The sequence below is a fragment of the Diabrotica virgifera genome, chromosome 10 (assembly GCF_917563875.1).
Source record: "Diabrotica virgifera virgifera chromosome 10, PGI_DIABVI_V3a".
In the NCBI taxonomy this organism is placed as follows: domain Eukaryota; kingdom Metazoa; phylum Arthropoda; class Insecta; order Coleoptera; family Chrysomelidae; genus Diabrotica; species Diabrotica virgifera.
Genome location: NC_065452.1, coordinates 136,467,488 through 136,486,666, shown reverse-complemented (window position 1 = coordinate 136,486,666; position 19,179 = coordinate 136,467,488). Strand labels below are relative to the sequence as shown.

General features: G+C 35.1%; 1 protein-coding gene across 1 annotated transcript in view; it reads left to right on the top strand.

Moving 5' to 3' along the window:
• The window catches only part of LOC114330306 (tyrosine-protein kinase RYK-like), a 548,089-nt gene that overhangs the window by 489,190 nt on the left and 39,720 nt on the right, over positions 1–19,179 (top strand). Inside the window, exon 10 of the mRNA XM_050641415.1 lies at positions 14,738–14,877. Coding sequence (XP_050497372.1) covers positions 14,738–14,849 — 112 coding nt within the window. The 3' untranslated portion in view covers positions 14,850–14,877. The remainder of the gene's footprint in view (positions 1–14,737; positions 14,878–19,179) is intronic.

Below are 19,179 nucleotides of genomic sequence, written 5' to 3'. Positions count from 1 at the left end.
CACCGGGGACAGGATGCATCCTTGCCTCACTCCTCTATCTATGGAGACTGCCTTTGTCAATTGGTCATCTACTTTAATATTGGCAGTTTGGTTGCAATAAAAATTATATATGATTCTCAAGTCTCTACTATCTACTCCCGTTTCTTTCAAGATGTTTATGAGTTTATCATGTTTTACTCTATCAAACACCTTTTTGTAGTCGATAAAACAAATATACACGTCACAGTCAACATCCCTGCATCTTTGCATAAGCACTTGGACAGCGAATAGAGCCTCTCGGGTGCCTAAGGCATCGCGGAATCCAAACTGCGTCCATGATATCTGTTCTTCGCATTTTTTATATATTCAGCCGTGTATCACTTTCAGAAACGTTCTGAGTAAGTGACTCATTAGGCTAATTGTTCTGTAGTCTTCACATGTTTTGGAATTTACTTTTTGGGTAAAGTTTTTTGGGGAAGGCAAAGGGAAAACCACCCCATTATTTTTCCCAGGACAACTACATGGGAGATAACTTAAATATAATGGCCCTCAGTCCCCGGCAGGTTTTAAATAACCAGAGGGTGCTAAGAATCCCCGGGAGGAATCATTACCTTAAAAATCTCAAAATTGCGACCTGGAATGTACGAACTCTTTTTGAAGCAGGAAAATTGGATAACGTGACTCTAGAAATGGAATGCCTACAGATACAGATCCTCGGCATCAGTGAAACGAGATGGTCACACTCGGGAAAATGTGCAACCGCGAATGGAACCTTATTCTACTCCGGAAGCAATGACAAAGACCACAGAAACGGAGTAGGAATAGTATTAACTAAGAAACTCCCTGAAAAAGTAATAAATTTTGTCCCCCATTCTGACCGCATAATACTGATACAACTACAGGGAAAACCCATGAATATAAATATAATCCAGACTTACGCACCAACTGCTGATAAATCAGATCCTGAAATTGAGCGCTGGTGCACAGAATTGGAAACCGTCATTAAACTAGTTCGAAAGACTGAAATAACCATTATAATGGGAGACTTTAACGCTAAAGTTGGGGATGAACCAGTGCCAGAGTGGCTGGCAAATGGGGACTAGGTAGGAGAAATGACAGAGGCGACAGATTGATAGAATTCTGTCAGCAACATAAATATGTAATTACAAACACCTGGTTTAAACTACCACCAATAAGGTTATATACCTGGAAGTCCCCACAGGATAGAGAGCATAACATCGTATGCAACCAAATTGACTTTATTCTTGTCAGTAAAAGATACCGAAACTCTTTCAAAAGCGTAAAAACTTTCCCTAGTGCTGACATTGGTTCCGATCATAATCCAGTAGTGGCGCAGATGGAAGTACGATTAAAAATATGTAAACCACCACAAAAGAAAACTATTAGACATATATCCGAACAACTCAAAGATGAAAAAACCAAAAAGAAAACAGAAGAGCAGCTGAACATCAAACTTAAAGAAATTACCAACAAAGAAGACAGAGCACAAGATATAGAACAAAACTGGGAGGAAATCAGACACGCCCTTGCAACGGCAACCGAAATGATCACAGAACAACGACCACGGAAGCAAAGATAGATGACAGAGGAAATATTGGATTTAATGGATGCAAGAAGAACATGCAAACAGCACAAACAATGTACAAAGCAATAAATAGAACCATTAAACAAAAAATAAAAATTGCAAAAGAAAAATGGATAACAGAACAATGTGAAGAGATCGAAAACTTATATAAAAAACATGATGACTTCCATCTTCATAAGAAACTCAAGGAATTCACAGGCACGACATACTCACAAGGACCAAATAATCTAATAACCGCAGAAGGCAAACTGATTTCAGGCCCTGAAGAACAAATAAACATGTGGGAAGACTATATAAAGTAACTCTTCTATGACATCAGAGAACCTCCTACATTAAATAAAGAAAACGACGAAGGTCCTCCAATACTGAAATCCGAACCGGATTCTACGTCAACTAAAAGACAACAAATCTGTAGGAAAAGATGAAATACCAGCTGAGCTATTGAAGGTAATCAACGAGGAAAACTTAGACCTTCTTTTTGGACTATTTAATAATGTTTACAATACAGGGGCGATCCCTAAAACATGGCTTGAATCCGTCTTCATACCGCTGCCTAAAAAGAAGAACACCAAATTATGCCAGGACTTCCGCCTTATAAGTCTATTAAATAACATTCTGAAGCTTTTCTTGCGAATCATACAGAACAGAATATATAAAAGATGTGACGAGGTCACCGGTCAAGAACAATTTGGCTTCAGGAAAGGTATGGGGGCACGAGAAGCAATATTCTGTCTTCAAACTCTGGCACAAAGCTGCAAAAATCAACAAGCAGACCTTTTTGCCTGTTTTATAGATTTTGAGAAAGCGTTCGATAGGGTGAAGCACAAAACCTTGATAGAAAGATTGAACGACATCGGAGTCGACAAAAGAGATTCTAAAATTATAGAGTCTATTTATTGGAATCAGACAGAAATCATAAAGACCAATGGTAACACGTCAAGGCCAATTGAAATACAACGAGGTGTTAGACAGGGTTGTGTGCTATCACCCATACTGTTTAACGTCTATTCTGAGGTAATATTTGCGAACGCTTTATCGCACTCTTTAGTTTAGAAGGAATCAGGATAAACGGCCAGAGAGTAAATAACATCCGCTATGCAGATGACACGGTATTAATGACTGATTCGGACCATAGTCTGCAGATACTGTTGGATAGGGTTACTGAGAGTTGTGAAAAAATGGGGATGAAGATCAATACTGCGAAAACCAAAGTTATGAAAATATCAAGGAACAAAAATTTACCTCTTCCAGTATATGTGAAATACCAACAGCTTGAATACGTAAGCCAATACAAATATCTTGGTTGCTGGTTCAACAATCAACTTGATTATAAACAAGAAATAAGAGCGAGAATAGAGGTAGCCCGACAGGGGTTTATCAAAATGAAAAGCTTATTTTGTAACAGTAGCATTAATATCAGCCTTAGATGTCGTTTTCTGCATTGCTATGTGTGGTCAATACTTTTGTATGGAACGGAGGCCTGGACACTCAACACAACACTGATGAACAAGTTAGAAGCCTTTGAACTCTGGCTTTATAGAAGAATCTTGATAATACCTTGGACAACCCACACCACCAACGAAGATGTTCTGAGGAGAATAGGTACAGATAGGGAACTGCTAAAAATCATTAAAGTCAGAAAAGTTAGCTACGTGGGACACATAATGAGAAACGAAAAGTACCGCCTCGCGTAACTGATCATCCAGGGTAAGATTGAAGGAAAACGGGGTCCCGGTAGGCACCAGATTTCATAGCTTAGAAATATCAGAGACTGGACCGGCCTTGATTCAACATCTTTGTTTAGAGCCGCATTGGACAGAGACATATTTGCCAGTGTAGTCGCTAACCTCCACTAAAGGAGAAAGCACCACAAGAAGGGTAAAGTTACGAAGGTCGACTTTCACCAGCTCTGGGGTATTTTTCCAGTTACGTCTATTTTGTTGAATACAGTTGTTATCCATTTTATTCCTTGTTCATCCATAAGTTTTAGGAATTCTACATAAAACTGGTCAGGCCCTACAGCTTTAACATCTTTAGTTGTTTTAATAGCTGATGTGACTTCTTCAATGGTAATCGGGGGTCCTGTTTGGCATTCAGTGCCTTCAATGGTATTCTGCCTTTCATCTGCAAAAGTTACTTCCACATATTTCTTCCACGTGTCTAGTTTTTCTTCCACGTGTCTAGTTTTTCTTCCACACTTAACAGTAGGTTTGCCTTGGTTATTTGCCAAACACCCAACTCTTCTAGGTTTGTATAAGCCTGCAGCTTCTTTAACTTTTTTGTGCATATTGAATGAATCGTGTTTATGTTGCAATTGCTGGATTTCCGCACACTGTTCTCTTAGTCGTGTATCCTTAGCTATAAAGAAAGATATAAAGAATGATATTGGGATCCTTCCTAAAGTTCAACCATGAGTTTTATCAATATTATAAAGAACTTTATAGAAAATTACGCAAAAATTTATGATTGTGCTAGGCAGGTCACCTTAAAAGAATAGATAATAACAGAACACCTAATAAACGCTTAGTGGAACTATGATGGGACGTCGTCTAATAGGAATAATTGATGGATTCGACCGTTACTTGATGGAAGTTCATTTTATCTCACAATAAAACACTGAAAAACGTTTGTTTTTCTATACTTCCACAAAATTTATTACAACTATGTTATTACTACAGCTGTTTCGGCAAAGTGCCTTTCTCAAGTGATATATTTAACAATGTGTTTGCCTTTTTAAGTCTTTAACTGAAGAGGTTGAGGAGTGGGGAGCTGTTTGTCTCGAGTTGGTCATTCAGAATTATATCTGTATTTTTCAATTTATTAATTTCCATTGATTCTAAAAGTGATAGCTTAAGGCCTTTATTTTGAATATGTAGAATTTGAAACTCTTCATTGAAAGAATGATTATGATCTAGAAGGTGAAGTGCGTATGTAGAAGTGTCTGTTTTTCTATTGTTGAAAGCCCTTTTGTGTTCTGCTATCCGTTTGTCAAAAGTTCTGCCAGTTTGACCGATGTAAGTTTTCGGACAGTCACCACAAGTTAGTTTGTACACACCACTCTGTAGTTGCTTTCTCTTTCGGCTTTTATTGTTTTTAATATGTTTGCTTAAGTTGTTGTTAGTTCTGAAAGCTGGTGTTATTCCTTTCTTTTTTATGTATCTGGCTATTTTTGTTGTTATTTTGCCAGTATATGTGAGAGAGCAGAAGGTACTGGGTTCTTTCTGTGGTGGTCGATACACTAATTTCAAGGCTTTATTATGGAGTTTTTGGTTTAAAATGTTGTTAACTGTTTGTTCGTTATAGCCATTGTTTACTGCTATTTGTCTAATGATATTTAGTTCTGTCTCGAAGTTATTTTTGTCATAGGAATTTCTGTCAGTCTATGTATCATGCTATGGTAGGCTGCTAATTTGTGTTGTGTAGGATGGGATGATGAATTGTGTATAGTTGTGTCAGTATGGGTAGGTTTATGATATACGGAGAACATGAGTTCTCCTATGACAAAAAATAACTTCGAGACAGAACTAAATATCATTAGACAAATAGCAGTAAACAATGGCTATAACGAACAAACAGTTAACAACATTTTAAACCAAAAACTCCATAATAAAGCCTTGAAATTAGTGTATCGACCACCACAGAAAGAACCCAGTACCTTCTGCTCTCTCACATATACTGGCAAAATAACAACAAAAATAGCCAGATACATAAAAAAGAAAGGAATAACACCAGCTTTCAGAACTAACAACAACTTAAGCAAACATATTAAAAACAATAAAAGCCGAAAGAGAAAGCAACTACAGAGTGGTGTGTACAAACTAACTTGTGGTGACTGTCCGAAAACTTACATCGGTCAAACTGGCAGAACTTTTGACAAACGGATAGCAGAACACAAAAGGGCTTTCAACAATAGAAAAACAGACACTTCTACATACGCACTTCACCTTCTAGATCATAATCATTCTTTCAATGAAGAGTTTCAAATTCTACATATTCAAAATAAAGGCCTTAAGCTATCACTTTTAGAATCAATGGAAATTAATAAATTGAAAAATACAGATATAATTCTGAATGACCAACTCGAGACAAACAGCTCCCCACTCCTCAACCTCTTCAGTTAAAGACTTAAAAAGGCAAACACATTGTTAAATATATCACTTGAGAAAGGCACTTTGCCGAAACAGCTGTAGTAATAACATAGTTGTAATAAATTTTGTGGAAGTATAGAAAAACAAACGTTTTTCAGTGTTTTATTGTGAGGTCTAATAGGAATACCAGGAAGAGGTGGATAGACGAAAAGAGAACCGATGCTAAAGAGATATTAAGGATGGATAAATGGAGGAGAGCAGCCAAGGAAAAAAATGCTTGGAGAAGGCTGCTGAAGCAGGCCAGGGCCCGACTTGGATTGTAGCGTCATTGGAGTGAGAGAGAGAGAAAGAGAGATGATCTTGAAAATCTGTGTCGGACCTATTTTCTTATCGGTTTATAAAATTTTCGCTTCTCTTTCAGTTTTTAAAACTTTTCTTGTTACTTCTTGTATAAAAATCATGTATAAAAACATCTAACTCAGGGACAGTTCTATAAAAATATGAAGTATCTCTTCAAATCGGTGATCTACAATTTCTTGGGAACTCTCATAGCTTTGCATATCTGCTTTTTTGATATTTTATGTTGAAAGAAACTTTTTAAAACTGTCGTACAATAATATAAAACAGACGTGACATGTTCATAGGAACATTTCATGAGAGCATTAAAACAATTAAAATCCACTTTTAAAAATAAAAAATGTTTAAAAAAATCGTATAATTTTCTTTGTTTTTAAATCACTTTTAAATATCGGTGTTGCAAAAGCTAGAAAGTGATTAGTAAAAGAAAGCGTGATTATTACTTTTTTATTATCAACATAATTAAAAATAGTTTATTAAAGGAAGTTTACTGGAAAAGAAAACACAATAGAATCTATACCATTATACCAAATTGATTCAGTAAGACAAAAATTGTCATTAAATTTTGATTTGTTTTTAATAAAAACCATTTTAAAAATAATTGTTGTAGATTTAAAAATATACACACTTTATGTTGCTGAAAAAATATGGATTTGATATAATATGTCGTGTAAATAATTGTCGACTTCTATAATCTTCCCTTTCTTAAATCATCAAAATGTAGAAAATACATATTTCCAAAAACCACGCCACTGAATCAGCTATAAATACCGAATCTTACATAATATTAACAAATATGAATTTCTTTGATCGACTTAAATATTGTTTGTATATTAAATAACGTTATTATGTGAGAATGAAAATGAAAGTAGTAAAAGAAAGTGAGCCAACGTTGCTTCTCTGACAACGCGTTTGTGGGCCATGCTGACCATGGCCCTATATTCACACCGAATTTAAATAAAATTTAATAACATCTTGTAGAGAGTTGAAGAAATGGACTGAGTTCTTTCTACGTTTTAAAGAAATTCCTGATTAGACCAAGCGGTGTCTGTTTTGAGTTGGATAAAAAAATTGTACCTATATGATCCAAGGGCGGATCCATGACCGATTTTCGGGAGGGGCCATAAATTGTTTTTGGGGAGAAGTACCGGAAGTACGGGGGGTAATTTTTAAAAATTAAGGTTATAATGGTGAGTTTAAAGTCACTTTTCACACACTTTAAGGCTAAGGCTCCACGGGCGACAAATTTACGTTAGAAGTAGCCGTAAAACGAACTTAAGGTTCCGCGGAACGGAATAGGAATGCCGAACTGAACCGACTACAGGACTTGTGCGTAGTCGGTTTAGTTCGGCTATTCCTATTCCGTTCAGCGGAACCTTAAGTTCGTTTTATGGCTACTGCTAGCGTAAATTTGTCGCCCGTGGAGCCTTAGCCTTACCATGTGTGAAAAGTGCCTTTAAACTCACCATTCCTGCCATAGTACCGATTTCTACACATTTCTTTGGATCCAAGTGCAGTTCTTTCAACAAGTTTAATACTATTTTTTCCAATGCTTCTCCTGTCAGGCCTTGTTCTTTCCCTCTCTCTTGATTTTCACTAATTATTTTTAGGTTCTCATAAGCGTCAATGAATTTGACAAAGTCTTCACGAATGTTGTATGTATGTATCTCAAATTTAGAGAAAGCTGTTCCACGTAGGATATGGCGGTAGTTTCGTCAAATATGATTTGTTCGATTATTTCTTCACCACAACATGTTATTAATTGATTTTGACTGCTGCTACTAATGTATGTTGCTCATGAAGATGCTGTGGATAGGTGTTATTTAAGAGTCTTATCTCCTGATGCGATTTTAAACCTTAACAATTCCACTCATTGCTAGGTCCAACATCTTCGTCCAGAAGCAGAAGGCCATCATCACGATGGTCTCTTAGAGGAATATTTTGTCGACCTAAGAACACTATAGACCCTACTCTACTATTAATCGTATCTGTTTAGGCCTCTGAGAGTCTATCTGCTTAACGACTGACTTTTGAGGGTTGCGATAACTTTGTAGAAAATCCAGCTCAACCTGAGCGCACTTCTTTTGGTATGATGTTTATTCATGGGTTTATATGACTCCGTCTTTGCTCATAAGTTTGGCGAAAGATGTTAAAGGTTTCATGACAAGGCTTTGGGCTATCATCCCGTTATTGTGATCATATTTTTCATTAGAAAAATAAAACGTAATAATTGTAAAGCAATTCCTTTTGACTGTGCGAAAATAGGTATGTACCAACCAACTCCTTTTTTCTAAGTGCTAGTGACCCAAGTAACGCTTCATTTCTTTTTTATTCTTTGTGTATAGAATACGGAAATTTATACGATTTTGATGGCTGCCAAGATCGTTCTAACAATTGGCACTTTGTAAAATTATCAACATTTTGATTCATAAAAAAACCCAAAAGTCATTCTTGAAGCTTTCGTTACTTCTTTTTTTTTCAACTCTAGTCCAGAAAACATATTTATCCCCTATTTTATACATATATATGTGTTTGAAATTAAAAACATTTGAACTGCAAATATTTAAATTTATACTATTCTAAAGTCTCGGAGGGGGCCATGGCCCCCATGGCCCCCTCCCTGGATCCGCCTTTGATATGCTCCTATTTTTTGAAGTTATACTTCTTTAGGCACGAGGGTGAATTTTGACATTCCCTGGCGCATGCGCACACCGACAGTACGGTATTAGTCGCTAGATCTTTTAAGTTATGTAGCGCAAATAAGGTGTGCGTGAAAAGAATATATTATTAGTGTTTTTAGTAAATATATTTATTATAATTTTTGTGTCTGTGGATTTGTCTTCCTCGTAATAAATATTATTGAAAATGTTTATTTTTAATTATTAATCTATTTGTCACCGTGATTGGAATTATGTCCGAGAAATGATCGTGTGTATACAGAACGGTGGTAGCTCATCGGTAGAGCATTCGCCTGCTGATCGAGAGATCCCCGTTCAAATCCGGACAAAGTCATATTTTTTTTTAATTTCTGGTATTCTTTTAGTTCTTTCTGAAATTAGTTTATTATTTAAATACAATACAAAAAAAAACTGTTTAAAGTAGATATATTGATTTCTTTGAAATCATAATATGAAGTTAGATTATATTATAATAGAAGTATAACTTCTTACGTGCGTACAAAGTACACGCACATTCTTTTTTTTAATTTATTATTAATTTCACTATGCGGGTTTTTCAAAAGGCTTCAAAAGCTTCAATGCTTTAAAAGGTGGTCTAAATTTTTCATTAAACAATTTGTGAAAAAAATATCAGTTCTTGAAGGTCTAGGGCTAAAATTCAGTTAATAATACAGTAAAACCTCGATATAAAGGACCTCTATTTAACGGACTTCGGATATAACGGACAAGAAAATCCGCTCAAATGTGAAAAAAATTAAAACGTCTCTGTATTGTACAAAGAATTTCAATAAAAATTTTATTATAGCATAATGCGGACATATTTCTAATAATAGTATAAAAAAGAACAAACTTCGAAAGTGCAAAAAAAAAGTTTTTTGATTCATTTTAAACGTATTTTTGTATAACGGACTTTCGGCTTTAACGGATAACCCTTTCCCCCAATTGGTCCGTTATATCGAGGTTTTACTGTACTTATATATTACAAAACTTTATTAAGTGGGGTGTCTTCTTGTCCAATCATGCTCACTTACTATTCTCCTCCATCCTCCATGCATCCCTGTTTGTTGCTCTTTCTTCCAAACCAATAATTCCCTCATTTCTGAGATCTTATTCTACGCTGTCAGTCAAACCAGCTTTGTCTAGGTCTTCCTTTCCTTTTTTCGCGATTGGGCCCCGTTTTTGGATCATCTTTGGCATCCTCTTTCTTTCCCCATTTTATCACGTGTCCCATCTATCTCACTCTCTGTGCCTTTATAAAGCGACTGATGTTTGGTTCGTTATACAGCTCCTCTAGCTCCCTGTTTGTTCGTCGCATTCAACCTTTCACCGTGTTTTCGTCTTCATATATAGCTCTGAGCATTTTCCTGTCCCAATTTCTCCGTATTTGCTTTTTTTTTTCATTTTCATTATCCATACTTCGCTCTCACACGTCACTGGTGGCCTTATTACCTCTTTTATCCTTAGCTTTGTTTTTCTCGATACGTAGTTTGAGCTGAGGTTTCATCAGTAGTCTTAGGCTTGCCATCTTCTTATTTCTCTTTGTCAATGTGGCAATTCAGTTCCCATTCTTCCTGACCTTTCTCGTTTATATTAACCCCCAGATACGTAAAATAGACCACTCTCTCGAAATTATATTCCCTTGATTCATTATAATAAGACCTCCTCCTCCTCAGTCGTTTCCTCATTGCTGACTGTCGTGGTTCCCTATAATACGAGCAACTATCTCTTTCCATCGGCTTCTGTCCTGAGCTTCCCTCATGGATTTAGAGAATGTTTTTCCACTGGCTTTCTGTAGTTGATCCGTCCATCGAGTAGGTGAGCGACCTCTACTTCTGCGCCCTTCAACGTTTCCCGAAATTATAAGTCTCTCAAGATTATCATCACTTCTTCTTGCAATATGGCCGAAAATTTTTAAAACGGTGGAGAGGCAAATAGAGGAAAGTCGAGTCTGAATATTAAGCTCTTGGAGGATTGAGTGATTTGTTCTGTGTTCCGTCCATGAGATCCGAAGCAGTCTTCTCCAGCACCACATTTCAAAGGCGTCAATCCTTTTTCTGCCATCCGATTTCATGGTCCATGTTTCGGATCCGTAATTAAATATGGGAAAAATTAAGGCACGTACTAATCTTATTTTGGTGTTCTTCGACAAGGAGCGATCTTTCCAGATTTTCGATAATCGACTCATAGCGTTTTTGGCCATGCCTATTCTCCTACGTATTTCTGTTTCACAAGATCCTGTATTACTGATGTAGGATCCTAGATAATTGAACTCGTTAACCACTTCAAACTGGTCTAATGCTCCTGTTGTCTGAAGTGAATTTGAATAATCTACTATCATAATTTTTGTTTTTTGTTTATTGATCTTGAGACCACATCTATTGCTTTCGGCTTCCACTGGCTGCAGCAGGCTGGACATTTCTTCTTCGGATGCAGTTATTAATGTTGTATCATCTGCATATCTGAGATTTGAGATCTTCTTTCCTGCGATAGAAATACCGCCATTCAATTTGTCGAGTGCTTTTCTCATTATATATTCCCCATAGAAATTAAAAAGACTTAAAGTTAGAATACATCCTTGTCGGACTCCTCTACCTATTTTAAAAGGATCGGACTTATGGTTTTCAATTCTTATTCTGGTTTCACTGTTCTCATATAGGCTTTTCACCAGAGTTGACAGATGATCAGGAACCCCCATCTCATGTAGAACTTTCCACAAAACTGTCCAGTCTACATAGTCAAATGCCTTCTGATAATCCAGAAAGCAGATGATCATCGGAATTTTGAATTCTCGTGCTTTCTCAATGAGTTGTCGCATATTAAGAATTTGCTCCCTTGTGCCTTTACCCTTCACGAAGCCTGCCTGTTCTTGTGGTATTTGTCTATCCAGGTATGTCTGCATGCGACACTTGATGATTCTCAACAGAATTTTACTTGGGTGTGAAATTAGTGAGATGGTTCGGTAGTTACTACATTTTGTGGTTACGCCTTTCTTATGAATGGGAGTAAATAGTGCGGTACACCAATCACTGGGCCATTTGCCGATTCTCCATACATGATTGCACAGTCTCCACATTAATTGGAGACCATGTTCACCCATGTTCTGTAAAAGTTCTGCCGTGATGTCATCGCAACCAGGTGATTTATTTCTTTTAAGGTGTTTTATGGCTTCATCGACTTCAGACCTTAGAATATCTGGTTCTAGGGTTGTTGTTGAGACTTGCAGTGCTGTTATATGATTAATGTTAGAGGTTTCAGCTTTATAGAGTTCTGTGCAGTATTTCCTCCAAGTCTCCAGAACCGCATCCATATCGCTTACCATATTACCTGTCTCATCCTCTATAGCGTAATTTCTGGGTTTGAATTCCCGAGCCAGTAACTTTACTTTCTGAAAGAGATCTCTTGTTTCGTTTCGATGTAAGCGGATTTCTACTTCCTGGCAAATGTTAGACACACATATGTATAACCATATACCACTCTCTCGAAATTATATTCCCTTGATTCATTATAATAAGACCACTCTCTCGAAATTATATTCCCTTGATTCATTGTAATATGAAAGTAAACTGTCCCTCTTCTTTTTGCTCTGTATTTCCGAGTCGGTATCTTGTACTTTGGACTTTTTTTGGTTTATTTCTATGTCAAAATATTTTGCCTCCTTTTCTAATCTTTTCATAACATTTCTTAATTATTTGCTTGTTTGCGTTAGAACAGTAAGATCATCAGCAAAGGCCAGACATTCATGTTCATTGTTAGGACCGGATTTATATGTTGAACCCGACTAGGCATTAATATTTCTGGCGCCCCACTCCTTGATCTCCCTCTCCCCCCACAACCTCTTCATATCCAACCAACTTTTGCCTTTCGCTGTTGATTATTTTAATAAAAACTTATACCCTAGTGTTATTTTGCACTGTTAAAAATATTAATATTTTATGGTTATAAAACAGCAGTATATATTTTTTATATATTATAAAATGAAAGGAGAAAACGCTGAAGAAAATAAGTGGATTACTCTAAGGACAAACGACAAAGAATATAAATTTGAGAAGGTAACTGAATTTGAGCACCTTGGAGTAACAGTTACAAATAGAGGAGACGAAGAGAGAGAGATAGATAAACGGTTATTAAAAGGTAGCAAAGCAGTAGGTTCATTAAACGCACTGTTGAAGGCAAAAAACGTGTCCAGGACAGCCAACATCCGAGCGTATAAAACAATAGTGAGACCAACGGTGTTGTATGCATGTGAAACTTGGACAATGAACCATAAAGTAGAAAAAAAGTTAGAGATTTGGGAGAGAAAAATATTGAGAACAATTTTTGGTGGTATAAAGGAGGCTAACGGGGAATGGCGCAGAAGAACAAACCAGGAGCTAATGGAGATGTATAAGAAACCTAAAATACACAGAGAGGTAGATGGTTGGGTCATGTTTTACGAATGCCACAAGAAAGAAACGTCCTAAGAGTTTTATCAGCATGAGAACAAGGGAAGAAAAGAAGAGGGAGACCACGAATGAAGTGGTTTGATGCCGTCCGGACTGACCTAGAAGAAATGGGTACAAGAGACTGGAGTACAGGGACCGCAAAAAGTGGAAGAAATTAGTCAAGACTATCGAAGCCAAGGTCCTCTAAGGCCTGTAGTGGATATATGTATAAGGCCTGTATTATACAGGGTGTAACAAAAATACAGGTCATAAATTTAATCACATATTCTGGGACCAAAAATAGTTCGATTGTACCTAACTTACCTTAGTACAAATGTGCACATAAAAAAAGTTACAGCCCTTTGAAGTTACAAAATGAAAATAAATTTTTTCCAATATATCGAAAACTATTAGAGATCTTTTATTGAAAATAGACATGTGGCATTCTTATGGTAGTAGCATCTTAAGAAAAAATTATAGTGAAATTTGGACACCCCATAAAAATTTTATGGGGGTTTTGTTCCTTTAAACCCCCCCAAACTTTTGTGTACGTTCCAATTTAATTATTATTGTAGTACCATTAGTTAAACACAATAATTTAAAAACTTTTTTACCTCTTAATACTTTTTCGAAAAGTCAGTTTTTATCGAGATATTTTGAATACTTGTCAAATCCACCACATATTTGTATATGGCTAAGCACGATTATGGAGACTTGGTAATAATATGAAAATTTATTTAAGATTTACATTTTTAGGTATATATTGAACGATATTAAAAAAGAAGAAATATCTCGATAAAAAGTGCCTTCTCGAAAAAATACAAACAGGCAAAAAAGTTTTAAAAACACTGTGTTTAACTAATGGTACCGCAGTAAAAGTATAATTGGAACATACACAAACATTTGGGGGGTTTAAAGGAACAAAACCCCCATAAAATTTTTATCTAAACATATTAAAAAAGAAGCCACAACTCGATAAAAACTGCCTTATCGAAAAAATATTAGGAGGCAAAAAAGTTTTATAAATATTGAATTTAACTAATGGTACTACAATAATAATTTAATTGGAACGTACCCAAAAGTTTGGGGGGGTTTAAGGGAACCAAACCCCCATAAAATTTTTACGGGGTGCACAAATTTCACTATAAATATTTTTTAAGATGCTCCTGCCATAAGAATGCCACATATCCATTTTCAATAAAAAATCTCTAATAGTTTTCGATATATTCGAAAAAATCTATTTTCATTTTGTAACTTCAAAGGGCTGTAACTTTTTTTATGTGCATATTTGTACTAAGGTAAATTAGGTTCTTTCGAACTATTTTTGGTCTCAGAATGTGTGATGTAATTTATGACCTGTATTTTCGTTACACCCTGTATATATATTAACCTAATCAGTTTTTCGGGTATGCCCAAGGAGCTCAGTGCTTCATACATTTTATTCCTTATTAACCTATCATACGCTTGTTTAAAATCTAGGAAGGAATACCTTATGTTCATAGCAAGTAGTCTGGATTTCGTTTAGTGTAAAAATCTGATTTCTGGATTGGAAATCTAAACGATGACATATTATTCTGTTCTATTTACAACATAATTTTTTCATTTCAGTTTTGCTTTAATGAACTACTGTTGGGCCCACCATCCAGCAGAAAGGCCACATGTTAACCAGATGCTGGCCTTCCTTCAGGAGTTCTACACAGCTTTGTGCAGATTCGTCTAAACAGACTCTAAACAAAATTAAAATCAGTGTAAGTAGAAAATAAGTTTCTGTATTGTATATTCGCCTAAGATATTCCCTACTTGAATTAAAGCAACTTTCTAGTGAATCGAACTCACTAAATGCCAATAAATCCAGTAAACTAAATGAAATACGCTTTCAAAAGTTATATAAAATCACGAAGACATCACGATTGGCAGGTTCGAACATGCAAAACCCTAAATGTTTAAAATTTCACAAATATGCATCATGCAGGATAATGTAAGAGCCAGGGGTGTTGAATATGTATTTTTATGTCCTTGCGTCCTTACGTCCTTTATGTCCTTTTTATGTTTTTTGGTGCGTAGATTCGATTTCGAGGGTACCTTGCTAAAAACCTTGCAGATAATTTGATATTAACAATTTAATTATGTAACTGATCTAAACTATTAAAGATATTTAATTTCACCCAAATGAAAATTGGTCCTTTTGAAAAAATGGTGTTTGATAAACTTTGATCCGATTGTTAGAATCTGAGTTACTTATTATAAATTTCGTGAAAAACAAAATAGGCATTCGATGGGGTTTTTCCAAGTATAGCTCAGCTTTCATACTTGCGATTAACTATCAAAACCCCCTCGTTTTAAAGGTAATTATTGCAGCTTTTAAAAAACTTTGGCACATTACTTTATCTTTATTAATAAATAAGTTATAGGTATTAAACATTAAAAATTTCACTAAAAAATTGCAAATTAATTTGTTAAGAGCTTTAAACAAAATTAAGCAATAAACTCAACACATTTTATAAATAATGTTGCTTTCGAGTTGTTCTATAATTTCCGTTAGTTAAATTTTAAATAAATAAAATAAATTAATTAATTAATTAATTAAATAGATAACGATTATAAAGTTAAATAAATATTATAAAATTAATAAACTCAAAACGACCATTTTACTATAAATGTTGTTTTTGAGTTGTTCTATAAATTCCATTAGGTAAATTTTAATTAAATGAAATAAATAAATAAATAAATAAATAAATAAATAAATAAATAAATAAATAAATAAATAAATAAATAAATAAATAAATAAATAAATAAATAAATAAATAAATAAATAAATAAATAAATAAATAAATAAATAAATAAATAAATAAATAAATAAATAAATAAATAAATAAATAAATATTATCTGACGGGCTTTCTGCCTGGTACCCTCGAAAAGTCCAATCGGCACAAAAAAAAAACATAAAAAAATGGATACTCAGGGGATATAAAAGTGCATACTTAACCCCCTCCCCTGGCTCCAAAACTGCAAATTCTTTGTTTAAGTTACGAATCTCTTAAGGGAATATCAAAATTGCTTAATTATATTGTAGTGGTAATATTGAAGGAAATTGTATCAGGGTTATTGATGTAACTAACTATTTATTATATATTGTTTATTATTATACATACATAACTTAACTACAATTTTATAAGCACTAAGTGTAATAATAAAAGCATATTCAATTTATTTAGAAGCCATTTTATTTCCATAAAGTTGCAGAGAATACTTTATGTAAAAAGTAAATTCATATTCTTATTTTCATGTTATAGACGTAAAGAAAGCTGTTGATTATAATGTTGCCATTTTTTTAATTCGCGAACCGTTTATTTTTTCCTCTTTATGCATGGCTTTTGCAATTGCTTAAGTATTAATAGATCGTATTATAGCTATTTTGCCCTATTTTTCTCCTAGATACTTTATTATGTTTGTATTGCTTTGGTTTCATTTTCTTGTTCTTATATTCTATCGCTTTATTATTTCTCATGATTTTATCATATATTTTAAGCATCCTGAGCCAAAATAAACCTATTTGCAGTAAACTAGGAAATAAGACTATTATCATCGTTATACAAACGCTTAAATAATAATAAATATATTTTAAATATAATCGGAGCCATAAGCAAAACTTTTGAAAATTTGCCACGTAGTTTACATCGCAAGCCATATTTTATTCAAATTTTTCTTTGTCTTTGGTTTTTTAGAACAGGGATGATATGAATATGGACTAATTTTGTAGAAATTATTTTTCTGTTTAACCACACTCTCCAGAGAATGATTTTGACGATATTTTACGTAAATATAAGATAAGGTAAAGATAATAACAGGGTAATGTAATAATACATAGTAAATAACAGCTATGATCTCATCTGTAAATATGAAATTAGGGTACGTTACTATATAACACTATAACCTATAGCTATAGAATAATACTCTAGCTAAATGTAAATTTAAGATAGGATAAGGTAATAATAGGTAATACCACTCTGACCTCATAGTTAAATTTAAAAACGGTGCTACTGGGAAAAATAATTACAATTTCATATAAAAGATATCTAAGAGATTAATATTTAGCTCAGCGTGGTGCTATTGTTCAAGGTGTGGAATTCCATAAACATGGGATCTACCTCTTTTATGAAATGATCCCTTGTTTATAAAATTTCACGTCTCAAACAATGGCACTAGCCTGAGCTAAATATTAATCAGTCTTTTAGAAAGCTGGCACTACTATAGTCCCCCTAGTACTACGATCTCATATTTAAATTTTAAGGGGGGCAAGGTGCTAATAGGAATTGTGATTACAAGCTTAAATTAATGTAAATATAACATAAAGTATGACAATAATACGTAATACGACTATGATGTGAAATGTAAATATGAGATATAGATATAGTCATATCATAGTCTATGAGACTATAGTCTCATCTTTAAGTTTAAAATAGGAAAAGGTGCTAATAGAGTAAGGTATTATTAGTTATCCAAAGGCCTAAATGTAAATTTAATATAGGATAGGACAAAAATAATAGTTGTTTATGTACCAAGTCAGTAAAGTTACTCTTTATCGAACGAGTCTGATATTATGAGCCGAGCGAGCCTAGCGAGCTAGGCGAATAACAGACGAGTTCAATAAAGAGTCTTTACTGACGTGGTGCATACAAAATTTTCTCGCCAGCAATTTGATATTGGTTTTAATACTTACTTACAATTTATAATTTAAGAATTTTTTTAAAATTTTAGACGTAAAAATTTCATGACAGTGATAACAGGTGACTTCTGCATGATGGCTGCTTTCGATTTTTAATCGATAGTTATCAATAATCATCATCATCATTTGGCTCTACAACTCTGTGTGAGTCTTGGCCGCGTTTACTATTTCCCTCCATTGTTGTCGGTCCTGAGCAGCTATTTCCCATTGCTGTACTCCCATTTTGCGTAGATCGCTGGCTACTGCGTCCTTCCATCTCTTTCTTGGGCGACCAACTGACCTTTTTCCATCGGGTCTTTCCCAGAATGTGGCGTTTAGAAGTCTTTCGTCACTTGATCTTAGTACGTGACCCGCCCATCGTATTCTTTTTGATTTAATGTAGCGTACTATGTTTTCATCTCCGTATACTGTCTGGAGTTCATCATTGTGTCTTCTTCTCCATTCTCCTGTTGTCTCTTCTCTGCAAGGCCCATAGATAGTCCGCAGTATCTTTCTTTCAAGTACCAGTAATTTTGTTGTTTCCCGCTGATTCAGAGTCCAGGTTTCGCTTTCATACGTTATTGTGGGACGAATTATTGTCTTATGTACTCTTATTTTTGCTGGTCTTGAGAGTATTTTTGATTTAAGTAGGGTCCTTAACGAGTAATATGCCCTGTTTCCTGCAATAATCCTGGCTGCCACGTCCTTTTCATAGTTATTTTCAGATGTTATGATCGCTCCCAAGTACTTAAATTCTTTGACGACTTCAAAATTGTATTCATTAATTGTTACGTTTTGTCTAACCCTTGGTCTTGGGTTCTTCGTAACCACCATGTACTTGGTCTTGTCCTCGTTGACCTTAAGACCAACTTCCTTGGCTCCGTTCTCGAATAGGGTGAAAGCTTCTTTTGCATCTCTGGTGGATTGTGCAATTGTGTCCACGTCATCCGCAAAGGCTAATAGTATTTTTGATCCTTGGGCGACAAATCCGTTTGTCAGTTGTGGCTGAGCTTTCCTTACTGCATGTTCCAGTGCGAAGTTAAACAGCAGGGGGGCGAGAGGATCTCATTGTCTAAGTCCGGTGTCAATGAGGAATTCCTCCGACGTGTTGCTGCCAACTCTGATTCGTGCGGAAGCGTTCTCCGTGCTCACCTTTGCTAATCGTACCAGTTTTCCAGGTACTCCCATTTCTACCATAGTCTCCCACAATGCTTCTCTGCTAACAGAATCGTAAGCTTGTTTGAAGTCCATGAAGATTTGGTGTACATCGCGGTTGAATTCCCAGTTTTTTTTCCAACACCTGGCGTAGGACGAAGATCTGGTCTATAGTCGACCTTCCCGGTC